The sequence below is a fragment of the Hippoglossus hippoglossus genome, chromosome 1 (genome assembly GCF_009819705.1).
Source record: "Hippoglossus hippoglossus isolate fHipHip1 chromosome 1, fHipHip1.pri, whole genome shotgun sequence".
NCBI classification, from domain to species: Eukaryota; Metazoa; Chordata; class Actinopteri; order Pleuronectiformes; family Pleuronectidae; genus Hippoglossus; species Hippoglossus hippoglossus.
In genome coordinates, this window is record NC_047151.1 from 10762231 (window position 1) to 10774385 (window position 12155).

Consider the following 12155-nt stretch of genomic DNA (forward strand, 5'->3'; position numbering starts at 1 on the left):
AAGATTTACCACTGAGACGATCATTGGTGATGTGTAATTAGTGTAATAACTGGGTGAAGGGTCAGATTTCCTCTCCTACCACACACACATTAGAAGTAGGTCGAATTGGGAGTGTGGGTGCGAGCATGTGTGTTTGTGTTAAATGGGTTTTCGAGAGTGGGGGATTGCCAAAGCGAAGTGTATCCACTGGCTATCCGGGCTGGAAATCTGACCCTCCCCTTTAAGAGCATGCACCTTCAGTAATTATGTCAGACATCTTGGACGGCATGAGAAGTTATCCATTATTTACTTATCCACAAGTTCGGAATCTAGGGCAGCAATTTTTTTTCTCCCCCCTCCATCGCTCAAGCTTGGACTAATGGTGTTGGTTCCAACAACTTTGAATGAAAAAAAACAAGTACAACCTAAAAACAACAGTGACAAAGTTTGTCACTGCTGTTTTCAGCTGCGTCTGTTTCCTGAAAAGATGAAGGGAAAAAAATACAGTTCTGTCCGCGTCCCTCTTCAGACCCAGGTGTTCTTTTATTGCCATTTATTTTCCTTCCAGACAAAGAGCATTACATGAATATGCATTTCCTTTGTTTCTGCTCACCACCCTCTCTGTTGTATACTGACTGCCCAGGAAATGTCAGGATTCAGATTTGCACAAATTTATCTTTATTATTCTGATTCTACTGATGTGACGCACGTATCTTACTTTCTCCAGTACATATATGACTGGGTCTGCCATTCTAAAAAGATTCCTCTTACCTTATAACCTGTTTTTGTAGTTACTCCTTTCTCTTGTTGAGGGTTAAGGAAAGAGGATGTCGCACCATATTAAAGGGATAGTTCACCCAGAAATAAAAATTCACTCATTATCTACTCACCCCTAAGCCAATGGGGGGGGGGGGGTTGTGTAGCTGATTAGTGACCTATCTTCAGACGTAATAAAACAACAGAAAAACATAAGATGCTCCATACTGCTTGTGTGGTGTCATCCAAGTGTCCGGAAGGCCCGACATTAAAATTCGCCTCGAAACGCGATCATTTACACCAAGTTTTAAGTCTAAAAGTCCACCAGAAGTGGCTAAGCTAGCGGACGTTAGCATTTCCGATGGTCCCTAAAGGCACCTGGTCAGAAGATATCAGAGGACATTTAGACTAAAAACGGTGTAAATGACGTCGTTTTGAGTTGAATATGAATGTCGGGGCTTGCAGACACTGGATGACACTACAGGTGCAGTATGGAGGCATGTTATGGTTTTTCTGTTATTTTATTTCGTCTGAAGAAGGACTCACCATTGACTTCATTGTATTGGATTCTGCTCAAACAAAGTTTACCCCCTGAGACTCCAGAAGTGTTTTATGGACTCAAACACTTCACCCATCCCCCATCGGCATAGGGAGTAGATAATGAGTGAATTTTCATTTTTGGATGAACGGTCCCTTTAAGCTCTCCGAGACAAATTGTGATATGTCAATATGGGCTATACAAATAGATTTGGATTGATTGATATAAAAAGCAAGGCAGTCCTTTAAACAGACTGAGGATGTGTTCCGATGTGAGTTTCTTTCTGTTCACAGTATACTCACTCTACTGTCTCTAATCACTTCTCCAGAGTCACTGTCATATTGTCAGAACACTACAGCAGTGAGTGCTCTTATCATTCTAATGATGTTGAAATGACAGCGTGTTGATTCCCGTCATGCTAACAAACATTTAAAAGGGATATTTGTCTGTTAGTTGAGTCTCATACTATAGTTTTTAATGCAGAGGTACCTTTTAATCAGAATATGCGTGTACGTATATTATTGCAGTGCCTTTGCCCTTCAGTGTGTCCAATGGCACATGCACTCCACTTGTGCAAGTGCGTGGCTGTGACAAGGGCGAAGGAGGATATTGCAGACAGAGCTGTGCTGACGAGAGGTGTGCGATGTGTGTAGGTTGTGTTAGAGCTGAGGTGGGCAGCCCCTCCATACCAACAGGGAGCGCTTCAAAGTGCCTCTTTAAAAAAGACTGAGCTTCAGACACTTTGGAGGCAGTTTGACGCATTTCAGCAACAAGTAATACAGCTACAGTGAGACGGAGAATTTTGATTTTTTCATATAAATACTCGACCAGTGACTGGTTATTTCATGTTGCTTTGTGTTTGAATTCACTTTGCATCGACACAAGGAAACAGAATGGAAAAACTGTATGGGAGAGAAATGGCTGCGGGTGTGTACGTGTGGTTCACAGAGGAGTCGAGATGACAGAGGAGGGCAGGTGATGAGGGAAGGTGTGGTGCAGTGACCCGGGGCCGGCTGGCTGCTTGCTCACAAAGCCAAAAGGCAGAGCCTGCCTGCCTGAGTACCCATCTGGGGCCCATCAGGAGCACAAGGCACAGGAACACACACATGAAAGAGACACACACACACACGCTGCTAGAGTGGAAGTGCCCCATTGTCTCAAGAGGAAAGGGAAGGCTGGCTGTGTCAGTAGTGAGCCTGCAAGTCCTGCCAATCGGTTGTCGGAGTGATATGTGTGTATTGGAGGATTTTTACACACCTCAATCTTCACTCTTTTTGTTAGTTATGTAATATGGACGTAATGAACATGTTGAATCATTTCCTATCGATAAGAAGGCCCCAAAAAGCTTCTCCTGTTTACACCTCACCTGTAGCGGCCAACAAGGGGCGGTTATCACGATGGAGCACAGGAGAGGAAGTTGAATTGATGCCGTACATGTGATAAACAAACTAATTAAGATTAAGTGCGATAGCAAAAGTGAAGTAAGTTTTATGATGGTACAATTGCTGCACATTTCTTGCTGCATTTGATCGGTCTAAATCAAAAGAGCATTGGTTTCCCCCTAATATACTTTCATAATGTTTGAAGGTAATTTCTAAACCCAGCCAACATCATATTGAGACTTCATTGTACTGCATGACAGTGCAGGTTCATTCTTTGAGTTTCAGGTGACTCCCGTGAACTCGCAGGGGATCAGCAGCAGCATTAGATGTGGTTTCCTCTTAATAACCAGTTGCATTATAAATCAATCTGCGTTAAGGCTCGGGCCCACCGGCCAGAGCTCGCTGCCTCATGGCCAGAGAGAGACCAACAGCAGCTGTTTGCCGAGGTATAACCATACGCCAGCGAAACAAACCAAAACCAAATGAGAGATGCCGTTGTGCTGGCTTATATTCCTAGGAGTCTCCCTCTGCTGAAGACAAGAGGAAAACAGGGACTTAATGTCCCTGCTGTGCGTGACAGTTTTGAGCACAGGTCCTGGTAGCAACTGGCCACGTGTTATGTAATATGCCACAGATGGAGAGTCCCTCATTCAGGCAACCTACAGCTCACTGTGCCAGTCATTAATCACTGAGAATATGAAACTGAAACTGATAGCCTTCATTAGCATTGGCTGTTTTTGTTGATCATTCATGCATTATACACTTTCCACTGCCTTAAGACGTCAATGCACCATTTATAGACCAACACTCTAATACCCATAAGTTAATTGCCATATATGCTTTTTTTTTCTTCTCACAAACAAGCCTCTGTAGTAAAACAGTTTAACCCCTGATGAAGCGACACGACATCCGTCACAATAACAGCAGCCTACTTCCTCTGATTGTGATCTGGTGATGTTGCATCCTTTAAATACGTTTATTTTACCAGTTCTTAGTCTAAGTACCCGAGGACATGAAGTTATTGGGCTGTGCAGTAAATCCATAGCTGTTTAAGTAATCTGCATCAGTCTTTTCCTAGAACTTGGCGAAAAAAGTAAGCTCTGTAACCGGTTGTTGTGTTACGTGGCTACACAAGGGCAGAGGCAAAGAGACTGTGGCTGCAGCACGCAGGTATTTATGGTCATAAGCCGCCCACTCATATTGTAAGCTGCAAATGGCTTAAGCTCCTTAGCTGTGGGTCTACATGATAAACAAGCCTTTTCAGGGTTTAGGTACCTGTCTTGGTAGCTTCACCGGTAGCTCTTAGAGTGTGACCTCACTTGCTGCTCAGCGAGATAGCAGAGCTGGTGGTGCAGACCACCATGATAAATGTGTCTCTGTCTTTATCTTAAGTGGCCTCCGGCTCCAGGCTATTAATCTGCAGATTTTTCTTCCCTCATTTGAAATACTTTTCTGCTGAAAATGGAAGTTCCAGTTTTACTTTCCTTACCGAGACCGTCCAGTGTGATAGCCATGAATTACACAACATTACATGAAGTACACACTGTTCCTCCGCCACTCCCTCTGATGCTTTTTGGGGCTTCTTTGCCCTCTGTAGTTATCAGAGTGTTCCACAGTAAAGCATGTCTTGCACCCAGAGATTAGGACGAATGCCATGCAGGCGTCTCATATGTCTGTCTATTGATAAGAGGCACAGAACGTTTAAAAGCTGCCAACCAATAGCTTTATGTAAGAAGGCATCACACAGTACACTGTGAAAAGTGTATCTGTGAAAAGAACAGAAAGGTGCTGCAGGAGTTGAAAACATGGCAGACTTCTTCTTCTCTTCCAACCCCTTCTCACCACCATCATAGTCGTCATCAGCATCACATGGGTGTGGAGTGGTATTTGTGGTTTCACACTGACTTGGCATAAAAGTGGTGATTCAGCAGCCCGACAAGTTATGCCTCTCACCACAATCACTTATCGAGGTCTTAGCACTAAGAACCATAATGTAATATTTTGGTCACAGGCAACGTTAGAGATGTGGTGATACTTTAGTCTGCGGTCTGAGCACCGTTACTTCCTCCATACGTCCGTCATGTCAGTGTGTCGGGGAGAAGGGAGGGTGGAAGAAGGACAGGAGTGTTTGTAAGTGGAGGTTATCTGAGGCTGTCTGCTGAGATGGTTGTTTTAATATGGATGGGTGTGGGGGAGAAGATTGTGGTCTCCGGTGTCTGGAGTTTGTTAACTCGACGCCTGATGGGCCAGACAGAGAGACACGCAGGCCTCTACATGAACAGTGTGTCCTGCTCTGCCCTCGCAGCCTCCCTCATCAGGCAGCGCTTGACCGTGTGAGGAAAAACAATGTTTGCGTGAGTAACTAAGGAAACACGTAAGATCAGGCAGGATGTCTTTTAAGTGAGCACAAGCTTTAAAACTAAAAAATGTAGCATTCATGAGCAAGTATGTGTTCGTTCCTCCATGTAATTTAAAATCTGATTTGTGTCTGGCCTTCAGCTACAGCTGCACAATAAATAATTGAATGGCAAATCAGCAATGTTAAAACATTCCTTGCACATGGGCCTTTTCATTTGAAATTTCTTGTGTAGAAAATATGGCAAATTGCTGTAAAATACACTTAATGGCTTGTTTCCATGTAATCACGTATTAATCTTAATCTTAAGTGCATTGTTGAAGAAAATTGACAGAATTGTAACCACCGAGACAAATATTCAGCCATGTTGTCCGGCTGTCTGTGGCTACATCCACACTACTATGTTTTAGCCTTAACTAAGACATCACTGCTGCTACTACTACTCTTTTTGAGCGCCTAAGGGGAAGAAGTTTGGAAATGTTGCTGGTCCCGTATTAGTTTGAATACTCAAAGACGGAGACGTTTGAGTGTGTGTTTGTGTGTGCGCACGTGTGCACTTGAAGGGCAAAGATGGTGGTATTGAGGTACAGATGAGGCAAACACAGATAGACCCTTCACAGATAAGAAACAGAGGTGGGCTCTTGTCTCCACTGTGAATAGAACTGATTACACAGACAGATGACCTGAGCCAGACTGATTCAGTCATCATTCAAACTTCTTAACTTATTGTGTGTGTGTTTGTGTGTGTTTACATTACGTCTTGTGACTTCCAAACTTTTAGCACGACAGACTGAATCAGGCACCTCTTCGTTCACTCCCCAGACATGCAGCACTCGTCTTGTTCATGTACTTAAAACACACACACACACACACACACACACACACACACACACACACACACACACACACACACACCCACACACTCGTGCTTACTGTAATGGTTTAATGGCTTGTACTGCTCTCGTGTTCTTATCAGCACCATCCATGCATAGCTTAACCTCCCCTCCACACACACACACACACACACAGACACACACACAGACAGACATGCTCCAGCCATCGCTCACATGTCTCCACCAGTCTTAAACCAGCAGAGCGTAGCACAGAGCAGTCTATTCCTGTGAAGTCAGTGTGCTCTCGGTCCCCCGTGCTCGTCTCCTTGGGGCCCCCACAGAGATAGTTCCCGAGCCCGGGGTCGCTCCACTGAATCCACTGACTCTTAATGTCTCTCCACCATTCCCTCCAGGCCAGGCTAAAAGTGCAGGCCCTGCTAATGGAGCGCTGATTGTGTTATAGCCACAATTATCTCTCTTTACCTCTCGACTCCGGGCCATTAGCAGGATAGATAGTCCAGAATAAGGGACTGTCAGGATGATGGAGTGAGTACAAGACAAGCAGGGTCCAGGAAATGCCCTTACACATTTCTGCCCCCCCCCCTCTCTCAGCTGAAACTTGTTGTTTGTCAGAACTAAAATACCAGCAGAGGCTAATGTAGCGTCTCGAGGCTTATGTGAGACATGAATCATATGTAACCTGCTGTGTTGTTGAACTGTAAGCTGGGGGATTTACAACACATGAGCCGGATCTCGGAGAGAAATACGAGGGTGTCTTAATGAGGCTGCTTCCCAAGGTGACAGTATAGTGTTCGCATTTTGGTGTGAGCAGCAGATTTATTTAAAAGGGAGAAATCCACCATTAGATGCTCGTGTTAGAAATCATCAGAGCCCATGGAAAACAGCTGTAAATTTGTGTCTTTTGCTTAAAGTGGGTGTGAAGTCATGAATAGCTTGACATCTGTGTTTAGCCAGTTAAACATGTGCAAGATTAAAGAGAAAAATACAGCAGAATAAGAAGAAGAGAAAAGACTCCAATAGCTGGTTTTAAGGGTGAACTGTTCTTTTAATAACCTTCTGGTGGTTTGTATAAAGTAGCTGGAAATTAGAAAAACTTGTTTGAAACTGGAATTTACTGCTTAAAAATCACCCTACGACCTGTACAAGAGTAATCAAGAGAAGTGAGTCATTAAACCACGTCTGCCTGAACAAACCAGGATGGAATGCATTTTACTGTCCAGGGCCTCAACAACTTCCCCATTGTCCTCTGTGATTTATCTAATCGCTATCTTCCTCTGTCTCTCTCTGTCGTCCTGTTTTGCAGACGAGCTCACCTGCGGCTGTGTCTGGAGCGGTTGAAGTCCCTCATACCTCTGGGACCTGACTGCAACCGCCACACCACCCTGGGCCTGCTCAACAAAGCCAAAGCACACATAAAGGTAAAGGCTGAGCAGAGCATCAGTACAGCAGGTCCTGGTCACATATCTGGACACAAATATAAAACACAGATCGAAAGAAGAAAAATATATCATGGTGACATAGGTAGAAAGGGAACAAAACTGAGCAAAGAAAAAAATGTTGATACAAATACAAAATGATGCACTTCCTTGTCTAAATGAGTGTTTCTGATCTTTGCTGCTACCTTTTACCATTGGTGTCGCCTGGCTTTGGCATTTGACTGTATCCCCATACCTTTTTTTCTTTAGCCCCAAATAATTTGCCAGTTGCCACTTTCACTGGTTTATCAGTGCATAACTGATCATCAACCAGCAGTGAATGATAAGCGTTGCCAACACTTCTATAGCCAGTCACAGTTCCACCTCGTTGTCACTCTGAGCAGAGACTCTCCTGCTGAGTTGTTCATATGAGAAAGACCAACTCCGCACATTCTCTGACATAAATGTCTGAAAATAGCTCTTACTTTTCACCATTTCAACACCATTCATTGTATTTTCTGTTACTAAGCAACCAACTGCAGAGTAGACAATTTGCTTCCTGTGTCCACCAGTGTACGTAAGTAGTCACATGATATATGTTTTCAGGGGCACATTCAATCTCAAAATTTTGTTGTACCATTCTGTTCCAGTTTCTGGGTTAAAAGTGAAATATCGACATTTAACTACACCTGACACCGTCAGATATGATTCCTCTGCCTGATAATCCTGAGAAGCGTGTAACATGTTAAGACATCAGCTTCATGCCTTCACATCCACGCTACCAACAGGCACGTGACTGAGACTGAGCAGGCCGCATGTGAAAAGGCCTGGGTAGCGTGCTACACATAACAGACAGGGGGAGCATAGAGCCGATATTGTTGTTGGACGCACACACGCACACACACTTCACACACTACCAAACATGCAAATTCTCTCTCTCTCTCTCTCTCTCTCTCTCTCTCTCTCTCTCTCTCTCTCTCTCTCTCTCTCTCTCTCTCTCTCTCCATCACTTATTGACGGCCCATTGTTTTGGTCTGTCGCCGGGAGTCACGCTCGTCACTGTCGGCGGCAGTGACACAAGGCCAGAAGGTTAGATCTGAGTGGACACAACACGTTTGAAACAGGTGGTTGAGGTTTTGACAGCGTATTCAATAAGAGAGGAATTTCTGCATTCTTTCTTAAGGTGTTCCTCCCAATCTTCTTCTCTTATCTGCTCTATTTTTCTTAACTGTCTCGCCCTCAGTCTGTCCTCCTATCTCCTCCATCACCCACTATTTGTTTGTCTCACCTCTAAAAAAAATTCTGGCTAACATGCTGACATTTATCTCCCCCAAATAATGAACCTATTCTCCATCTCCCCCTCTCTCCCCTGTCAGAAACTTGAAGATGCGGATAGGAAGAGCCAGTACCAGCTGGAGTCTCTGGAGCGTGAGCAGAGGCACCTCCACCGTCAGCTGGAGCTGCTGAAGGGAGGCAGCGGTGCTGTAGCCCAGAGTAGCCCAGGGGAGGGCGAGAGGATACGTATGGACAGCGTGGGCTCCACCCTCTGTTCCGACCGCTCGGACTCTGACCAAGGTGAGTGGGACCACAGTCGCTAAACAGGATTTTTTTGAATTAGCAAATCAAAATCCTGCAGCTGCTCTCAGGCAATTTTTACAATACTCAGGTTGTACTGGTTGCAGACCCTCTGGGACTATTTGTAAAGTGAATATAATCAACCACAGATTGTTTGGATAGAGATTACAATTTCAAAATGCTTCTTGAAAGTAAGTATCTTGAAGTATTGAATATAGAAATGTTAAACCCTATATTAGTTTTTCTATGATATTTAATATTTTGTATTCTGGCTTGCTTCTAATGGGTCAAATTGATTATTTTCAATGGATATATACTGTTAGAACTGTTTGCAAGAAAAAATGGAACTCACTACTATACTGCGTATCTGTAGCACATTTTAAAGATTAAATTAGAAAAATCTGCTTCTAGATTATTCCTGACATGACTTTATTTTTATGTCATTGCCACAAATGTACTTCACAGAATCAGTCTCTTAGTCTCAGATGAATTGATTTATTTCCCTTTTCTTCTCTGATTCCCTCTCTCCATTCTCGGCTGCAGAGGAGATCGAGGTGGACGTGGAAAGCACAGAGTTCTCCCATGGAGAGCTGGACAGTGTGAGCACGGCCAGCACCAGCGACCTGGACGACCACAGCAGCCTGCAGAGCATGGCCAGCGACGAGGGCTACTCCTCCTGCAGTGTCAAACTTGCCTTCTCCTCCTAGAGCCCCCCACCGCCAGTACGCCCACCACCATCGCCGCCACCCCCCCCTGCCAAACCCACCCGCCCTCCCATCTGTTTATCCACACAGCCATGCCTACATGCATACACCCATTCACCTCAGACGACAACCAGGGTCCCAGCTAATGGCTGAGCAGCACCCCCCTTCTCCTGCTCCCAGCATTTTAGTTGCCCTCCCTGCCAAATACCAGGGACCCATATGATGTGAGACTGACGACTGGTTCTGATCTTCTTCTCCTCTTTTAAAGGGAGGTCAGAGACTTGGTTGATGTGAAAAAAATGATACAGCATCGTGATTTTTAAACCTTGCAATTGAAATGAATGATTGATTTTACTCCTTTTTACTCCAAACCTTAAAATGTCTGGATTTTTTAAACATTCACGATCGATCCCCAATTTGATTCAAAATGCACTTAAATATTGAAATAATTCCAAGTTCTCCCTCCTGTGGGTGTGTGTGTGTGTTTTGAGCTGATCCTTCATATCCCATCCTGATGTTGTGGTGTTGGGCCGGGATAATCGGGAGCACATCTAATCTGGACTTCAATGAACACTGTGGGTGAACTTTGCCATATCAACACAGCTGAAAAAGCATCTTTCCAGCCCCTGACTGAAGCCACGTCTTTTGGGTTTGTTTTTTTCGTCACCTCTGCTCGACACCGCAGAAGCTCGAACACTTGAATCGGTGCTATAGTGAAACAAACCAATGGGAAAGCAGATCAGATACACAACCACTAAGCTTTTAAAGCAAACAAAGCATGTCTGTTATGATTGTTTCCAACCAAGTGTGGAGGAAAACAACCCCCAAAAAAATATATGGAGGGAAAAAATACATTCCTATCGAATGTGGGTGCTCAGTGCATTTTCAAAGAGTGGAAATTGTAACTGTGTATGTGTGTGTGTGTGCGCGCGTGTGTGTGTTTCTTTTTGATTTCTTTCCCCTCGACAAGCAGCTACAACAAGCCATCCTGCACTTGCCTACTTTAGAGCTGTCCACAGAAACAGCACAAACAAACCAAGAAGTAAAAGAGAGAAAAAGTCCAAACGAAAAAGTCGACAAACTTTGGAATAGACGCCCAACCTCTTTCCAGCAGTAACAAGCAATAACTCTTGTAGTCATTTTTTTTTTGTCTCATCAGATTGAAATCCCTCCTGTTTTTTGTTTCTCTCCCTAAAGACACGTGTGTGTGTGTGACCGTCCAAAAAAGCAAATTTCTAGTTTTTTCTTTGTACATACAAATAGCTCAATAAATAAAAGTTTAGAAAAGAGATTTAAAAAAAAAAAAAAAAGGGTAGAGCTCATGGATAGACATGTTGCCTCTGTTGCTGGTTGACCTGTGTTTATTGTGCTTTTTAGATTCAGATTTACGGAAAGATGTCGTCCTCTACAGAGTGACAGTGGATGTGGCATGGACACTATTTTACTCTGCTCAGTTTTTATTGATGGAAACATTTGAGAGTTCCTCCTTTTCGTTGCTTCCCAGAGGAGGAAAGAAAATTTATTCTCCAACACGTTAGAAACCACAAAACGACAAAAACAAAAAAGCGTTGCAGTGAGACTTGTGTTGGAGGATGTTTGTGTGTCACTCTTATAATTTATTAGACTTTTTTTTTTCTTTTTCTCGTGTTTGTATTGTTCATGAACAGGGGGTTAAAAAATGCTGCATATGGCATTCATTCCACTGGTGGTCAGGTGTTCTGTGGAGGAAAACGTCTGAAGTGCAGGGGGGAAGAAAAAAACGGGTTATATGATGATGTCACTGTTCGCCATCCCAGCTCCATTGGTGTTACAGATTGCACTTCAACCACAGTTCTCTTTACGTTTTTCAGATTTTATTATTCTCTCTTTTCAGTCCCCATGGATCCTTTTTATGTTTGGAAGAGGAAAAAAAACAAACAGCGCCACCGTTTTGAATATTTATTTCTCAAATCCCTCAAAGAACCCAAGCGACGGGGGTGAAAGAAAAGTTAACTTATTTTGGTTCTGTCTTATTTGACTCCTCTTATTGATGATTATTCCTCATTCCTTATTTTAAGAAATGTATATTTTATGGGTTATTGTCGTTATTATTATTCCTTGATTTTTCTTCTGTTTTTTTGAGGGGAGGGTCCAGAGGGTGGGAGGGAATGAGAAGAAAATGTAGCTGTTTTGTTATATATTCTTTTCTTTTTTTTTTTGATGGACACTTGAAATGTAATTGGCCCCTAAGCTGCTCCTAATGCTGAGCCCGCCTGTTTAGAGTCGTCAGCCTTGTCCGGAGCCGACTTTCCCACCTCTCCTACGCTATGCCTGTGACGACGAATTCAGATCTTTAAAAAAAACATGGATAGGCTGAAAAACAAAAAGGCCGAACCTGTTTTTTTAAGGGGGTCTGAGGGGGGCTTCCTCTGCACAAGGCTTATTTGATAGCCAAGACTTTTACTGGCAGTTTGAGCCGGCTGCTACACAATAAAAAGGGGTCTAAAACTCCACTTTCCTCTTTTAGGAGGATTGTAGTCTCTATTAAACTTGTGTTGTAGTTGAAAAAAAAATGTGTCTTACATTTACAAGGCCTCCCACTGAGGATTTAAAGTAA

At 43.6% G+C, this 12155-nt stretch overlaps 1 protein-coding gene across 2 annotated transcripts in view; it reads left to right on the plus strand.

The window, feature by feature from the left end:
* Positions 1–11927, plus strand: part of mxi1 (max interactor 1, dimerization protein) — a 29826-nt gene extending 17899 nt beyond the window's left edge. For both annotated transcript variants that reach the window (XM_034598988.1, XM_034598999.1), the window contains exons 4-6: positions 7169–7283; positions 8657–8855; positions 9399–11927. In XM_034598988.1, the coding sequence (XP_034454879.1) occupies positions 7169–7283; positions 8657–8855; positions 9399–9562 (478 nt within the window). In that variant the 3' untranslated portion in view covers positions 9563–11927. The remainder of the gene's footprint in view (positions 1–7168; positions 7284–8656; positions 8856–9398) is intronic.
* Positions 11928–12155: the final 228 nt, after the last annotated feature.